We start from the raw sequence: 18,693 nt of genomic DNA, 5'->3' as shown, positions 1-18,693 counted from the left end.
TCACCCTTCACCTTAGCTCAAATACCAATATAAACCAGGTTTACCCCTTCACCTCAGTCCAAATACCAATTTAAACCAGGTTCACCCTTCACCTCAGCTCAAATACCAATATAAACCAGGTTTACCCTTCACCTCATCCCAAATACCAATTTAAACCAGGTTTACACTTTCACCTCAGCTCCAATATAAACATGCTGTATGTCCTGTAAAGGCTAACGGATAATGGTAAAATAATTTTGTCAGATAATCTTGATCAAGTATATCCATACACAAACTAAACTTCCATCTGCTGAAAAACGAATCGTCTGCTATGCCTTAATACAGTGTATATAATGAGTCAGAGCCACTGTGTTTTCCTATTGGTCACAAAAGATGATGTTTACATACCACGAGCATCATGGATTCAATGTATTCAAACCGAAGGCACCTATGAATACTAGACCCTTTAAACATTATGTTTAAAAGACAATATCTTTCACAAATGTATTCATTTTTTAAGCTGTTGAATAGACTTCTGTGAAAAATCTTTCTGTAAAAGTACACCTTGGAGATGTATGCTTCTGATCTTGTGACCATTTTGAGAAATCATAGGAAACTTCTCTGATTAATGCTACACACCTTACTAATGCAGAATATATTACTTAGTTATTGGTAATTTATTGGCTGGTAGCCTAGTGGTTATAGCGTTGGACTGGATCGAATCCCTGAGCTGACAAGGTAAAAATCTGTCGTTCTGCCCCTGAACAAGGCAGTTATAACCCACTGCTCCCCAGTAGGCCGTCATTGAAAATAAGAATTTGTTGTTAACCGACCTGCCTAGTTAAATAAAGGTAAAATAAAAACATAAAAAAATAAGTAGCATTTTAACTTCTCCAGGGCCTATAAAGTACAACGTTTTTATTCTCACTATTGTGACCAATCAGATGAAATGGGTTAACAAAATGGAGTTAGATTACAATGCACAAATAGTTAACCAGACCGAGAAACAAACACCTGCACACACATAGAGCCAGGGCTTACTCTTATCCATCCAGTGTATGTGAGGGATGGTGGAGCTCCTGGGAGGGTTGCAGTGGAGAACAACACTAGCTCCTTCCTCTGCCGTTTTATGAGATCTCTTCTGCTTAGGGAGGGTCGGTGTCGCTGTAACACACGCACATACCACCATCATCATCATCATCATCATCATCATCGTATTACATGTTACATTGAATCACATTGGCCAGCGCCGCTAAAATACACACATTAATATCAGTCTCTGCTGGAAAGTAACAAAATAAAAATGATCGTTAGAATATTAACATGTTATACTTTAATATATGGGACCCTGATTGGTGGGGTCTATGGGACCCTGATTGGTGGGCTCTATGGGACCCTGATTGGTGGGGTCTATGGGACCCTGATTGGTGGGGTGATTGGTGGGGTCTATGGGACCCTGATTGGTGGGGTGTATGGGACACTGATTGGTGGGGGTCTATGGGACCCTGATTGGTGGGGTGTATGGGACACTGATTGGTGGGGGTCTATGGGACCCTGATTGGTGGGGTCTATGGGACCCTGATTGGTGGGGGTCTATGGGACCCTGATTGGTGGGGTCTATGGGACCCTGATTGGTGGGGTGTATGGGACACTGATTGGTGGGGGTCTATGGGACCATGATTGGTGGGGGTCTATGGGACCATGATTGGTGGGGTCTATGGGACCCTGATTGGTGGGGTCTATGGGACCCTGATTGGTGGGGTCTATGGGTTGATGTCTGGGACACAGATTAAGGTTAGTCCTAGAATACACTCTCCATGTAATTCTCTAGAGTCTAAGACGTTGGGGGTTATTGTTTAAGATGGTCATTGAATTGTAGGACCCCTTTAGGTATAAAAAGAAAGATTTAAACATTATTTGATTTTGCCTTTACTTCTATAGCCCAGAGAAATGCATTGATTAACACATTCATAAATGGCAAAAAGACACATTAATATCAGTCTCTGCTGGAAAACAATTCCTCATAAGGAATAAGATTTTGTAGTGTCTGTCCTATATCTAGGAGATATAAGAAAGCTCTGGAAATGTTGAACTTTTTTTCTCAACACATGGGTAGGCACAAAACTACTTTCATACTTCCATTTATTTATTTTTTACCAGTACCGGTCACCTTCAAAGGAGTCCCGTGACACTGGGGATCGTAAATTAGTTTGTAGACCAAACGATTCGGACGCTACAAACAGAATTTGGCACATCGATGGTACCGACTTCAGTCGAGTCCCCTGACACACCACTGTTCGGACGCTACAGACTTTTGGTGAGAAGACTGATTGTAGGGATGTCTCATGGTCTGACATTGGTGAGAAGACTGATTGTAGGGATGTCTCATGGTCTGACATTGGTGAGAAGACTGATTGTAGGGATGTCTCATGGTCTGACATTGGTGAGAAGACTGATTGTAGCGATGTCTCATGGTCTGACATTGGTGAGAAGACTGATTGTAGGGGTCTCATGGTCTGACATTGGTGAGAAGACTGATTGTAGCGATGTCTCATGGTCTGACATTGGTGAGAAGACTGATTGTAGGGATGTCTCATGGTCTGACATTGGTGAGAAGACTGATTGTAGGGATGTCTCATGGTCTGACATTGGTGAGAAGACTGATTGTAGGGATGTCTCATGGTCTGACATTGGTGAGAAGACTGATTGTAGCGATGTGTCATGGTCTGACATTGGTGAGAAGACTGATTGTAGCGATGTCTCATGGTCTGACATTGGTGAGAAGACTGATTGTAGGGATGTCTCATGGTCTGACATTGGTGAGAAGACTGATTGTAGCGATGTGTCATGGTCTGACATTGGTGAGAAGACTGATTGTAGCGATGTCTCATGGTCTGACATTGGTGAGAAGACTGATTGTAGGGATGTCTCATGGTCTGACATTGGTGAGAAGACTGATTGTAGGGATGTCTCATGGTCTGACATTGGTGAGAAGACTGATTGTAGGGATGTCTCATGGTCTGACATTGGTGAGAAGACTGATTGTAGTGATGTCTCATGGTCTGACATTGGTGAGAAGACTGATTGTAGGGATGTCTCATGGTCTGACATTGGTGAGAAGACTGATTGTAGCGATGTCTCATGGTCTGACATTGGTGAGAAGACTGATTGTAGCGATGTCTCATGGTCTGACATTGGTGAGAAGACTGATTGTAGGGATGTCTCATGGTCTGACATTGGTGAGAAGACTGATTGTAGGGATGTCTCATGGTCTGACATTGGTGAGAAGACTGATTGTAGCGATGTCTCATGGTCTGACATTGGTGAGAAGACTGATTGTAGGGATGTCTCATGGTCTGACATTGGTGAGAAGACTGATTGTAGGGATGTGTCATGGTCTGACATTGGTGAGAAGACTGATTGTAGCGATGTCTCATGGTCTGACATTGGTGAGAAGACTGATTGTAGCGATGTCTCATGGTCTGACATTGGTGAGAAGACTGATTGTAGCGATGTCTCATGGTCTGACATTGGTGAGAAGACTGATTGTAGCGATGTCTCATGGTCTGACAAACACCACTCTAGCTCTTCACATTTCACCGCAGGAAGTACGACACTGGCATATGCAGTGGATAGAGACACATCCTTAATGTATTCTCCATAAAGTTAGTCCTGGATTAAATGCAATATCCATTCTACAGATTAAGGATAGTCCTGGATTAAATACAATATCCATTCTACAGATTAAGGATAGTCCTGGATTAAATACAATATCCATTCTACAGATTAAGGATAGTCCTGGATTAAATACAATATCCATTCTACAGATTAAGGATAGTCCTGGATTAAACACAATATCCATTCTACAGATTAAGGATAGTCCTGGACTAAATACACACTCCATTCAACGTGTGTGTGTATGACAGAGCACAGCCTCTCAATGCCATAGTGATGGCTGAGTGGCATCATGGCTAGGCTGTCTCTAGTTGATGGTTGTCAGGGGAATGACAGAACTACTGTCTAAGAACAGTCACGCAAGAGAGGGTGTGTTTGTGCGTGTAAACCTCACATTCAGTGATGAGTTTCACGGTGTGTGTCATGGCTGTTCCCAAGGTGTTGTCAGCGTAGCAACGGTAGTGTCCTTGGTAATCGCTGAGCGGCTTGTCACCATGGGCTGTGAAATTTCCAGAACCAGTATGTCCCATCCAGTTCAACTTCTTACCATCCTTTACCCAGCGGAAACTAGAGGGGGGAGAGAGGGGAGAGAGAAAGAGAGAGATAGAGAGATGGAGAGAGAGAAGAGAGAGATGGAGAGAGGAGATGAGAGAGGAGAGAGAGAGAAGGAGAAGAGGGAGAGCGAGAGATGGGATAGAGAGGGAGAGAGGGGAGAGAGAAAGAGAAAGATAGAGAGGAGAGAGATGAGAGGAGATGAGAGAGAGAGAGGAGAGTGAGAGAGGAGAGAGAAGGAGAAGAGAGAGAGAGGGGAGAGAGATGGGAGTGAGAGAGTGGGAGGTTAGAGATAAAGACATGAGAGGAAACAGACCAATCAGAGAAGATCACCAGTCCAGTTAATGATATCATTTCCTGTCTCCTATTATTATGATACCTCCTTTATCACCATGGCAATGGAACACTGGATCTCAGGGGGAAAGAATGGACACGCCAGCTGTTTCTTACACACTCAGACGCATTGTTATTAGCAGGGTATACCTGGGTGTGGAGGGGCCTTGCAGAGCAGCATGGTATTGTTAATAGCAGGGTGTAGCTGGGTGTGGGGGGGCCTTGCAGGGCAGCATGGTATTGTTAATAGCAGGGTATAGCTGGGTGTGGGGGGGCCTTGCAGGGCAGCATGGTATTGTTATTAGCAGGGTATACCTGGGTGTGGAGGGGCCTTGCAGGGCAGCATGGTATTGTTAATAGCAGGGTATAGCTGGGTGTGGGGGGGCCTTGCAGGGCAGCATGGTATTGTTAATAGCAGGGTATAGCTGGGTGTGGAGGGGCCTTGCAGGGCAGCATGGTATTGTTAATAACAGGGTATACCTGGGTGTGGGGGGGCCTTGCAGAGCAGCATGGTATTGTTAATAGCAGGGTAAACCTGGGTGTGGGGGGGCCTTGCAGAGCAGCATGGTATTGTTAATAGCAGGGTATAGCTGGGTGTGGGGGGGCCTTGCAGAGCAGCATGGTATTGTTAATAGCAGGGTATACCTGGGTGTGGGGGGGCCTTGCAGAGCAGCATGGTATTGTTAACAGCAGGGTATACCTGGGTGTGGGGGGGCCTTGCAGAGCAGCATGGTATTGTTAATAGCAGGGTATATCTGGGTGTGGGGGGGCCTTGCAGAGCAGCATGGTATTGTTAATAGCAGGGTATAGCTGGGTGTGGGGGGGCCTTGCAGGGCAGCATGGTATTGTTAATAGCAGGGTATACCTGGGCGTGGGGATGCCGGTGGCCTCGCAGAGCAACATGACATCGTCTAATGAAAAGGCCGTTAAGGACTCAGGCATCTTTGTCAGAATAGGAGGCTGTAACACTGGACATAAAGAAGACATTATTATTAATAATTTATTACTGATCACATTAACCATCACTGTACATGTTGTTACTACTCCTAACCACATTAACCATCACTGTACATATTTTTACTACTCCTAACCACATTAACCATCACTGTACACATTGTTACTACTCCTAACCACATTAACCATCACTGTACATCTTGTTACTACTCCTAACCACATTAACCATCACTGTACATGTTGTTACTACTCCTAACCACTTTAACCATCACTTTACATGTTGTAACTACTCCTAACCACATTAACCATCCTTGTAAATGTTGTTACTACTCCTAACCATCACTGTACAGGTTGTTACTACTCCTAACCACATTAACCATCACTGTAAATGTTGTTACTACTCTTAACCACATTGACCATCACTGTACATGTTGTTACTACTCCTAACCACTTTAACCATCACTTTACATGTTGTAACTACTCCTAACCACATTAACCATCCTTGTAAATGTTGTTACTACTCCTAACCATCACTGTACAGGTTGTTACTACTCCTAACCACATTAACCATCACTGGAAATGTTGTTACTACTCCTAACCACATTAACCATCACTGTAAATGTTGTTACTACTCCTAACCACATTAACCATCACTGTAAATGTTGTTACTGCTCCTAACCACATTAACCATCACTGTAAAAAGTGTTACTACTCCTAACCACATTAACCATCACTGTACACATTGTTAATACTCCTAACCACGTTAACCATCACTGTACACATTGTTACTACTCCTAACCACGTTAACCATCACTGTAAATGTTGTTCCTACTCCTAACCACATTAACCATCCCTGTACATGTTGTTACTACTCCTAACCACGTTAACCATCACTGTACATGTTGTTCCTACTCCTAAACACATTAACCATCACTGTACATGTTGTCACTACTCCTAACCACATTAACCATCACTGTAAATGTTGTTACTGCTCCTAACCACATTAACCATCACTGTACATGTTGTTACTACTCCTAACCACATTAACCATCACTGTACACATTGTTACTACTCCTAACCACGTTAACCTTCACTGTAAATGTTGTTACTACTCCTAACCACATTAACCATCACTGTAAATGTTGTTACTGCTCCTAACCACATTAACCATCACTGTAAAAAGTGTTACTACTCCTAACCACATTAACCATCACTGTACACATTGTTAATACTCCTAACCACGTTAACCATCACTGTACACATTGTTACTACTCCTAACCACGTTAACCATCACTGTAAATGTTGTTCCTACTCCTAACCACATTAACCATCACTGTACATGTTGTTACTACTCCTAACCACATTAACCATCACTGTACATGTTGTTCCTACTCCTAACCACATTAACCATCCCTGTACATGTTGTTACTACTCCTAACCACGTTAACCATCACTGTACATGTTGTTCCTACTCCTAACCACATTAACCATCACTGTACATGTTGTTACTACTCCTAACCACATTAACCATCACTGTAAATGTTGTTACTGTTCCTAACCACATTAACCATCACTGTACATGTTGTTACTACTCCTAACCACATTAACCATCGCTGTACACATTGTTACTACTCCTAACCACGTTAACCTTCACTGTAAATGTTGTTACTACTCCTAACCACGTTAACCATCACTGTACAGGTTGTTACTACTCCTAACCACATTAACCATCACTGTAAATGTTGTTACTACTCCTAACCACATTAACCATCACTGTACATGTTGTTACTACTCATTAACCATCACTGTACATGTTGTTACTACTCCTAACCACATTAACCATCACTGTACATGTTGTTACTACTCCTAACCACATTAACCATCACTGTCCACCTTGTTACTACTCATTAACCACATTAACCATCACTGTACATGTTGTTACTACTCCTAACCACATTAACCATCACTGTAAATGTTGTTACTACTCCTAACCACATTAACCATCACTGTACACATTGTTACTACTCCTAACCACGTTAACCTTCACTGTAAATGTTGTTACTACTCCTAACCACATTAACCTTCACTGTAAATGTTGTTACTGCTCCTAACCACATTAACCATCACTGTAAAAAGTGTTACTACTCCTAACCACATTAACCATCACTGTACATGTTGTTAAAATTCCAAACCACATTAACCATCCCTGTCCATGTTGTTACTACTCCTAACCACATTAACCATCACTGTAAATATTGTTACTACTCCTAACCACATTAACCATCACTGTAAATATTGTTACTACTCCTAACCACATTAACCATCACTGTAAATATTGTTACTACTCCTAACCACATTAACCATCACTGTACACATTGTTACTACTCCTAACAACATTAACATTCACTGTAAATGTTGTTACTACTCCTAACCACATTAACCATCACTGTAAATGTTTTTACTACTCCTAACCACATTAACCATCACTGTAAATGTTGTTACTACTCCTAACCACATTAACCATCACTGTAAATATTGTTACTACTCCTAACCACATTAACCATCACTGTAAATATTGTTACTACTCCTAACCACATTAACCATCACTGTACACATTCTTACTACTCCTAACCACGTTAACCTTCACTGTAAATGTTGTTACTACTCCTAACCACGTTAACCATCACTGTACAGGTTGTTACTACTCCTAACCACATTAACCATCACTGTAAATGTTGTTACTACTCCTAACAACATCAACCATCACTGTACATGTTGTTACTACTCATTAACCATCACTGTACATGTTGTTACTACTCCTAACCACATTAACCATCACTGTACATGTTGTTACTACTCCTAACCACATTAACCATCACTGTCCACCTTGTTACTACTCATTAACCACATTAACCATCACTGTACATGTTGTTACTACTCCTAACCACGTTATCCATCACTGTACATGTTGTTACTACTCCTAACCACATTAACCATCACTGTAAATGTTGTTACTACTCCTAACCACATTAACCATGACTGTACATGTTGTTACGACTCCTAACCACATTAACCATCACTGTATACATTGTTACTACTCCTAACCACGTTAACCATCACTGTACACATTGTTACTACTCCTAACCACGTTAACCATCACTGTAAATGTTGTTCCTACTCCTAACCACATTAACCATCACTGTACATGTTGTTACTACTTCTAACCACATGAACCATCACTGTACATGTTGTTACTACTCCTAACCACATTAACCATCACTGTCCACCTTGTTACTACTCATTAACCACATTAACCATCACTGTACATGTTGTTACTACTCCTAACCACGTTATCCATCACTGTACATGTTGTTACTACTCCTAACCACATTAACCATCACTGTAAATGTTGTTACTACTCCTAACCACATTAACCATCACTGTACACATTGTTACTACTCCTAACCACGTTAACCATCACTGTACACATTGTTACTACTCCTAACCACGTTAACCATCACTGTAAATGTTGTTCCTACTCCTAACCACATTAACCATCACTGTACATGTTGTTACTACTCCTAACCACATGAACCATCACTGTACATGTTGTTACTACTCCTAACCACGTTAACCATCACTGTACATGTTGTTCCTACTCCTAACCACATTAACCATCACTGTACATGTTGTTACTACTCCTAACCACGTTAACCATCACTGTACATGTTGTTCCTACTCCTAACCACATTAACCATCACTGTACATGTTGTTACTACTCCTAACCACATTAACCATCACTGTAAATATTGTTACTACTCCTAACCACATTAACCATCACTGTAAATATTGTTACTACTCCTAACCACATTAACCATCACTGTACACATTCTTACTACTCCTAACCACGTTAACCTTCACTGTAAATGTTGTTACTACTCCTAACCACGTTAACCATCACAGTACAGGTTGTTACTACTCCTAACCACATTAACCATCACTGTAAATGTTGTTACTACTCCTAACCACATCAACCATCACTGTACATGTTGTTACTACTCATCAACCATCACTGTACATGTTGTTACTACTCCTAACCACATTAACCATCACTGTACATGTTGTTACTACTCCTAACCACATTAACCATCACTGTCCACCTTGTTACTACTCATTAACCACATTAACCATCACTGTACATGTTGTTACTACTCCTAACCACGTTATTCATCACTGTACATGTTGTTACTACTCCTAACCACATTAACCATCACTGTAAATGTTGTTACTACTCCTAACCACATTAACCATGACTGTACATGTTGTTACGACTCCTAACCACATTAACCATCACTGTACACATTGTTACTACTCCTAACCACGTTAACCATCACTGTACACATTGTTACTACTCCTAACCACGTTAACCATCACTGTAAATGTTGTTCCTACTCCTAACCACATTAACCATCACTGTACATGTTGTTACTACTTCTAACCACATGAACCATCACTGTACATGTTGTTACTACTCCTAACCACATTAACCATCACTGTCCACCTTGTTACTACTCATTAACCACATTAACCATCACTGTACATGTTGTTACTACTCCTAACCACGTTATCCATCACTGTACATGTTGTTACTACTCCTAACCACATTAACCATCACTGTAAATGTTGTTACTACTCCTAACCACGTTATCCATCACTGTACATGTTGTTACTACTCCTAACCACATTAACCATCACTGTAAATGTTGTTACTACTCCTAACCACATTAACCATGACTGTACATGTTGTTACGACTCCTAACCACATTAACCATCACTGTATACATTGTTACTACTCCTAACCACGTTAACCATCACTGTACACATTGTTACTACTCCTAACCACGTTAACCATCACTGTAAATGTTGTTCCTACTCCTAACCACATTAACCATCACTGTACATGTTGTTACTACTTCTAACCACATGAACCATCACTGTACATGTTGTTACTACTCCTAACCACATTAACCATCACTGTCCACCTTGTTACTACTCATTAACCACATTAACCATCACTGTACATGTTGTTACTACTCCTAACCACGTTATCCATCACTGTACATGTTGTTACTACTCCTAACCACATTAACCATCACTGTAAATGTTGTTACTACTCCTAACCACATTAACCATCACTGTACACATTGTTACTACTCCTAACCACGTTAACCATCACTGTACACATTGTTACTACTCCTAACCACGTTAACCATCACTGTAAATGTTGTTCCTACTCCTAACCACATTAACCATCACTGTACATGTTGTTACTACTCCTAACCACATGAACCATCACTGTACATGTTGTTACTACTCCTAACCACGTTAACCATCACTGTACATGTTGTTCCTACTCCTAACCACATTAACCATCACTGTACATGTTGTTACTACTCCTAACCACGTTAACCATCACTGTACATGTTGTTCCTACTCCTAACCACATTAACCATCACTGTACATGTTGTTACTACTCCTAACCACATTAACCATCACTGTAAATATTGTTACTACTCCTAACCACATTAACCATCACTGTAAATATTGTTACTACTCCTAACCACATTAACCATCACTGTACACATTCTTACTACTCCTAACCACGTTAACCTTCACTGTAAATGTTGTTACTACTCCTAACCACGTTAACCATCACAGTACAGGTTGTTACTACTCCTAACCACATTAACCATCACTGTAAATGTTGTTACTACTCCTAACCACATCAACCATCACTGTACATGTTGTTACTACTCATCAACCATCACTGTACATGTTGTTACTACTCCTAACCACATTAACCATCACTGTACATGTTGTTACTACTCCTAACCACATTAACCATCACTGTCCACCTTGTTACTACTCATTAACCACATTAACCATCACTGTACATGTTGTTACTACTCCTAACCACGTTATTCATCACTGTACATGTTGTTACTACTCCTAACCACATTAACCATCACTGTAAATGTTGTTACTACTCCTAACCACATTAACCATGACTGTACATGTTGTTACGACTCCTAACCACATTAACCATCACTGTACACATTGTTACTACTCCTAACCACGTTAACCATCACTGTACACATTGTTACTACTCCTAACCACGTTAACCATCACTGTAAATGTTGTTCCTACTCCTAACCACATTAACCATCACTGTACATGTTGTTACTACTTCTAACCACATGAACCATCACTGTACATGTTGTTACTACTCCTAACCACATTAACCATCACTGTCCACCTTGTTACTACTCATTAACCACATTAACCATCACTGTACATGTTGTTACTACTCCTAACCACGTTATCCATCACTGTACATGTTGTTACTACTCCTAACCACATTAACCATCACTGTAAATGTTGTTACTACTCCTAACCACATTAACCATCACTGTACACATTGTTACTACTCCTAACCACGTTAACCATCACTGTACACATTGTTACTACTCCTAACCACGTTAACCATCACTGTAAATGTTGTTCCTACTCCTAACCACATTAACCATCACTGTACATGTTGTTACTACTCCTAACCACATGAACCATCACTGTACATGTTGTTACTACTCCTAACCACGTTAACCATCACTGTACATGTTGTTCCTACTCCTAACCACATTAACCATCACTGTACATGTTGTTACTACTCCTAACCACGTTAACCATCACTGTACATGTTGTTCCTACTCCTAACCACATTAACCATCACTGTACATGTTGTTACTACTCCTAACCACGTTAACCATCACTGTACATGTTGTTACTACTCCTAACCACATTAACCATCACTGTAAATATTGTTACTACTCCTAACCACATTAACCATCACTGTAAATATTGTTACTACTCCTAACCACATTAACCATCACTGTAAATATTGTTACTACTCCTAACCACATTAACCATCACTGTAAATATTGTTACTACTCCTAACCACATTAACCATCACTGTACACATTGTTACTACTCCTAACAACGTTAACCTTCACTGTAAATGTTGTTACTACTCCTAACCACATTAACCATCACTGTAAATGTTTTTACTACTCCTAACCACATTAACCATCACTGTACATGTTGTTACTACTCCTAACCACATTAACCATCATTGTAAATATTGTTACTACTCCTAACCACATTAACCATCACTGTAAATATTGTTACTACTCCTAACCACATTAACCATCACTGTACACATTCTTACTACTCCTAACCACGTTAACCTTCACTGTAAATGTTGTTACTACTCCTAACCACGTTAACCATCACTGTACAGGTTGTTACTACTCCTAACCACATTAACCATCACTGTAAATGTTGTTACTACTCCTAACAACATTAACCATCACTGTACATGTTGTTACTACTCATTAACCATCACTGTACATGTTGTTACTACTCCTAACCACATTAACCATCACTGTACATGTTGTTACTACTCCTAACCACATTAACCATCACTGTCCACCTTGTTACTACTCATTAACCACATTAACCATCACTGTACATGTTGTTACTACTCCTAACCACGTTATCCATCACTGTACATGTTGTTACTACTCCTAACCACATTAACCATCACTGTACATGTTGTTACGACTCCTAACCACATTAACCATCACTGTACACATTGTTACTCCTCCTAACCACGTTAACCATCACTGTACACATTGTTACTACTCCTAACCACGTTAACCATCACTGTAAATGTTGTTCCTACTCCTAACCACATTAACCATCACTGTACATGTTGTTACTACTCCTAACCACATGAACCATCACTGTACATGTTGTTACTACTCCTAACCACATTAACCATCACTGTAAATGTTGTTACTACTCCTAACCACGTTAACCATCACTGTCCATGTTGTTACTACTCCTAACCATCACTGTACATGTTGTTACTACTCCTAACCACAATATTTTGGGAGGAACTTACTGTTCTGTACTTTATCTGTTAGTCCGTAGAGAGCAGGGACAGACAGAGACAGAGTTAGGATTAGGGTCATTGTCAGTACATGTCAGCTAGAAACAATAGAATGAGAATTATATTGAAAAAGCAAGAGAGAGAGAGAGACTTGACTTTTAGCTGCTCTTTATAACATGAGTTAAGATAGGGAGAGGAGAGGAGAGGAGAGGAGAGGAGAGGAGAGGAGAGGAGAGGAGAGGAGAGGAGGGGAGGTTGAGGGGAGAGGAGAGGAGAGGGGAGGAGAGGAGGAGGGAGGAGAGGAGAGGATGCGTATAGATAAAGACTTTCTTGGGGATCCTGATTACGTTGTTATTCTGACTCAGACTCCACTTCTTTCTCCCTCCATCTACCTCTCTCTGTCACTTTCTATTCATCCATCTCTCTTTCCCTCTCTCTCCCCCCTGGCTCTGCATGGTGCAGTGGTCTAAGGCACTGCTTCTCAGTGCAAGAGGCATCATTACAGTCCCTGGTTCAAATCCAGGCTGTGTCACATCCAGCTGTGATTGGGAGTCCCATCGGGCAGCACACAATTGGCTCTGTGTTGTCTGGGTTTGGCTGGGGTAGGCTGCCATTGTAAATAAGAATGTGTTCTTAACTGACTTGTCTAGTTAAATAAAAATAAATACAAAAATCTCTCTCTCCCCCTCTGTCTCTCTCTCTTGGCCACACCCAGATGAGAAGGTCAGACAAGCTCTCTCCTCTCCTCTTTCCTCCCCTCCCCCCTTCTCCATAGGGACAAGTCCTGACCTCTGAATTACCCTCTGCCAGGGACCCGTCTGTCTTAATGTGTTCATGGGATTGGATGAGTAAGCAGAAGTGTGTCTAGCTGTTAGAGATACTCACTTTAACAATTTTCACATAATTAATTATTTTGGACCTTTCGTGAGTGTAATGTTTACTGTTCATTTTTTCTTGTTTATTTCACTTTTGTTTATTATCTATTTCACTTTCCTCTGCAATATTAATAAATGTTTCCCATGCCAATAAAGCCCTTAAATTGAATTGAATTGATACTCACAGTTTTTGGGGATCTGGATGGCTCCATGAGCGAGTAGATGAGAGGAGGAGAGGAGGAACAGAGGGAAGAGGAGGAGGGCAGGGGGGCTACTGCCCCTCTGATACTGAGATACACACATCTCTTACTGTCCCATCAACACCACACACACACACCCTCAACCCCTCAAACACACACACACCAGGAACCCCTCGAATCCTCTGGTGCGCGTCAAAAACAGAATGACACACGTGTCTGTGTTTGTTGGCGTATCTGTCGGTGTGTGTCTCGGCCAGCAGCCTCTCTTTACCCTTGGTCTCCTTGTCACTTTCCGCTGTCACTGCAAAGAATAAAGGAGAGAGAGAGACAAAGAGAGAGAAAAATGACAGAGAGACAAAGAGCAGACCAATAGAACAAAGAAAGGGTGAAGGAGAGAGGGGAGGAGAGAGGTGAAGGAGAGAGGGAAGGAAAGAGGGGAGGAGAGAAGGGGAGGAGAGAGGTGAAGGAGAGAGAGGAGAGAGAGGAGGAGAGAGGTGAAGGAGAGAGGGGAAGGAGAGAGGGGAGAGAGGGGAGGAGAGAGGGGAAGGAGAGAGGGGAGGAGAGAGGGGAGAGAGGGGAGGAGAGAGGTGAGGAGAGAGGTGAAGGAGAGAGGGAAGGAGAGAGGGGAGGAGAGAAGGGGAGGAGAGAGGTGAAGGAGAGAGGGAAGGAGAGAGGGGAGGAGAGAAGGGGAGGAGAGAGGTGGAGAGAGAGGAGGAGAGAGAGGAGGAGAGAGGTGAAGGAGAGAGGGGAAGGAGAGAGGGGAGAGAGGGGAGGAGAGAGGGGAAGGAGAGAGGGGAGGAGAGAGGGGAAGGAGAGAGGGGAGGAGAGAGGTGAGGAGAGAGGTGAAGGAGAGAGATGAAGGTGAGGGGGAGGAGAGAGAGGAGGAGAGAGGATGAGAGAGGGGAGAGGGGAGAGGGGAGGAGAGAGGTGAGAGAGGGAAGGAGAGAGGGAAGGAGAGAGGGGAGGAGAGATGAATATCACCTTAATGAGTCAGAGGTCTGTCTGTTCTCTGCCTCTAACAACTAGCAGGATGGGAACTTTACTCTGATTAAGAAGGGGTGGAGAGAGAAGGGGGTGGAGAGGAGAGAGAGGAGGGTTATGAGAGGGGAGGGGTGGAGAGAGAAGGGTGATGGAGAGGAGAGAGAGGAGGTTTATGAGAGGGGAGGGGTGGAGAGAGAAGGGGGTGGAGAGGAGAGAGAGGAGGGTTATGAGAGGGGAGGGTGGAGAGAGAAGGGGTGGAGAGGAGAGAGAGGAGGGTTATGAGAGGGGAGGGGTGGACAGAGGGGGGTTTGTAGATATATACTGACAGCTGGCTAATGTAGCCCCCCCCAGACCCTATAATTACCCATCCCACACCATACACTCCCCTAAACCTCTACACACACACACACACACACACACACACACACACACACACACACACACACACACACACACACACACACACACACACACACACCTTCCCAAACACACACACACACCTTCCCAAACACACTGTGACCCCAACCTCATCTCTGCTATTGTTGTCAAACACCACCCCTGAACCACACATACATACACACACACACACACACACACACACACACACACACACACACACACACACACACACACACACACACACACACACACACACACACACACACACACACACACACACACACACACACACACACAGCTGCTGCCTGTCCTGCTCGACGGGACCAGCGGGTCAACATCAAAATAAAAAAAAGAGATTGGAAGGAGGGAGGGGGGGCCACAATAGCAGACAGAATAGAAGAGGGACAGGGAAGAAGTTACTAGTCGGGGAGCGAGACCAAAGAGGGTCTACAGCAGCACCTAGATCTTCTGCATAGATTCTGACAGACCTGGGCCCTGACAGACCTGGGCCCTGACAGACCAGGGCCCTGACAGACCTGGGCTCTGACAGGCCTGGGCTCTGACAGACCAGGGCCCTAACAGACCAGGGCCCTGACAGACCTGGGCCCTGACAGACCTGGGCCCTGACAGACCAGGGCTGTAACAGACCTGAGCCCTGCCAGACCTGGGCTCTGACAGTAAATCTCAGCAAGACAAAAATAATGGGGTTCCAAAAAAGGTCCAGTTGCCAGGACCACAAATACAAATTCTATCTTGACACCGTTGCCCTAGAGCACACAAAAAACGATACATATCTCGGCCTAAACATCAGCCCCACAGGTAACTTCCACAAAGCTGTGAACGATCTGAGAGACAAGGCAAGAAGGGCCTTCTATGCCATCAAAAGGAACATAATATTTGAATTTGGAAAATGAGCTGCACTTCCTAACCTCCTGCCAAATGTAGTAAAATGGCAGTGGAAGAAATGGCAGCAGTTTCACGGGCGTCTAAACATTTGTGCTACTATGTGGTTTTTCTAGTGTTATTTGTAATTTATTTTGTACACAATGTTTCTGTCACCGTATCTTACGGCAAAAAAAGAGCTTCTGGATATCAGGACAGCGATCACTCACCTCGGATTAGACAAAGATTTTTTCATTCAACAAGCAGGAAGCACAGGATGTACTGCGAACACTCGACAAGGCCAACATCCCCGTCACTGACAAGAGAAAGAGATGCAGGTATAGAGGACACAGGGAGGGGTGCCTCGTAAGGACCCGGAGAAGGAGGTATAGAGGACACAGGGCGGGAGGCCTCGTAAGGACCCGGAGAAGGAGGTATAGAGGACACAGGGCGGGAGGCCTCGTGAGGACCCAGAGAAGGAGGTATAGAGGACACAGGGCGGGAGGCCTCGTAAGGACCCGGAGAAGGAGGTATAGAGGACACAGGGCGGGAGGCCTCGTAAGGACCCGGAGAAGGAGGTATAGAGGACACAGGGCGGGAGGCCTCGTAAGGACCCGGAGAAGGAGGTATAGAGGACACAGGGCGGGAGGCCTCGTAAGGACCCGGAGAAGGAGGTATAGAGGACACAGGGCGGGAGGCCTCGTAAGGACCCGGAGAAGGAGGTATAGAGGACACAGGGCGGGAGGCCTCGTAAGGACCCGGAGAAGGAGGTATAGAGGACACAGGGCGGGAGGCCTCGTAAGGACCCGGAGAAGGAGGTATAGAGGACACAGGGCGGGAGGCCTCGTAAGGACCCGGAGAAGGAGGTATAGAGGACACAGGGCGGGAGGCCTCGTAAGGACCCGGAGAAGGAGGTATAGAGGACACAGGGCGGGAGGCCTCGTAAGGACCCAGAGAAGGAGGTATAGAGGACACAGGGCGGGAGGCCTCGTAAGGACCCAGAGAAGGAGGTATAGAGGACACAGGGCGGGAGGCCTCGTAAGGATCAGCAGAAGGCGAGTGGGAAAGCTGCCATTACAGTCAATACTACTCGCCAACGTGCAATCACTGGACAATAAACTAGACGAGGTACGATCACAAACATCCTACCAACGGGACATCAAAAACTGTAACATCTTATGTTTCATGGACTTATGGCTGAATGACGACATGGATATTCAGCTAGTGGGATATACGCTGCACCGGCAGGATAGAACAGCACAGTCCGGTAAGACAAGGGGGGGGGGGGGGGGGGGGGGGCGGTCTGTGCATATTCGGAAACAACAGCTGGTGCACGAAATCTAAGGAAGTCTCGAGATTTTTCCTGAAGTAGTGTATCTTATGATAAACTGTAGACCACACTATTTGCCAAGAGAGTTTTCATCTGTACTTTTCGTGGCTGTTTATTTATCACCACAGACAGATGCTGGCACTAAGACCGCACTCAGCCAGCTGTATAAGGAAATAAGCAAACAGGAAACCGCTCACCAAGAGGCGGTGCTCCTAGAGGCCGGAGACTTTAATGCAGGGAAACTTGAATCAGTTCTACCAAATCTCTACCAACATGTTAAATACGCAATCAAAGGGAAAATAATTCTAGATCACCTGTACTCCACACACAGAGACGCGAACAAAGCTCTCCCTCAACCTCCATTTGGTAAACCTAACCACAACTCTATCCTCCTGATTCCTGCTTACAAGCAAAAATGAAAGTAGGAAGCACCAGTGACTCGGTCTATAAAACAGTTGTCAGATGAAGCAGATTGTAAACTACAGGAAAGTTTTGCTATCACAGACTGGAACATGTTCTGGG

General features: G+C 43.5%; 1 protein-coding gene across 1 annotated transcript in view; it reads right to left on the bottom strand.

Annotated features, from left to right (window-relative positions):
• LOC115166440 (neural cell adhesion molecule L1) overlaps positions 1-18,693 on the bottom strand; it is a 110,396-nt gene that overhangs the window by 37,719 nt on the left and 53,984 nt on the right. Inside the window, exons 2-6 of the mRNA XM_029720338.1 lie at positions 14,565-14,880; positions 13,517-13,531; positions 5,405-5,507; positions 4,049-4,221; positions 1,021-1,143 (exon numbers count right to left, since the gene is read on the bottom strand). Of these exons, the coding sequence (XP_029576198.1) occupies positions 1,021-1,143; positions 4,049-4,221; positions 5,405-5,507; positions 13,517-13,531; positions 14,565-14,682 (532 nt within the window). The 5' untranslated portion in view covers positions 14,683-14,880. The remainder of the gene's footprint in view (positions 1-1,020; positions 1,144-4,048; positions 4,222-5,404; positions 5,508-13,516; positions 13,532-14,564; positions 14,881-18,693) is intronic.

The sequence above is a fragment of the Salmo trutta genome, chromosome 28 (assembly GCF_901001165.1).
Source record: "Salmo trutta chromosome 28, fSalTru1.1, whole genome shotgun sequence".
In the NCBI taxonomy this organism is placed as follows: domain Eukaryota; kingdom Metazoa; phylum Chordata; class Actinopteri; order Salmoniformes; family Salmonidae; genus Salmo; species Salmo trutta.
Note: the sequence above shows the minus strand (reverse complement) of the source record. Positions and strands in the feature narration are given on the sequence as shown.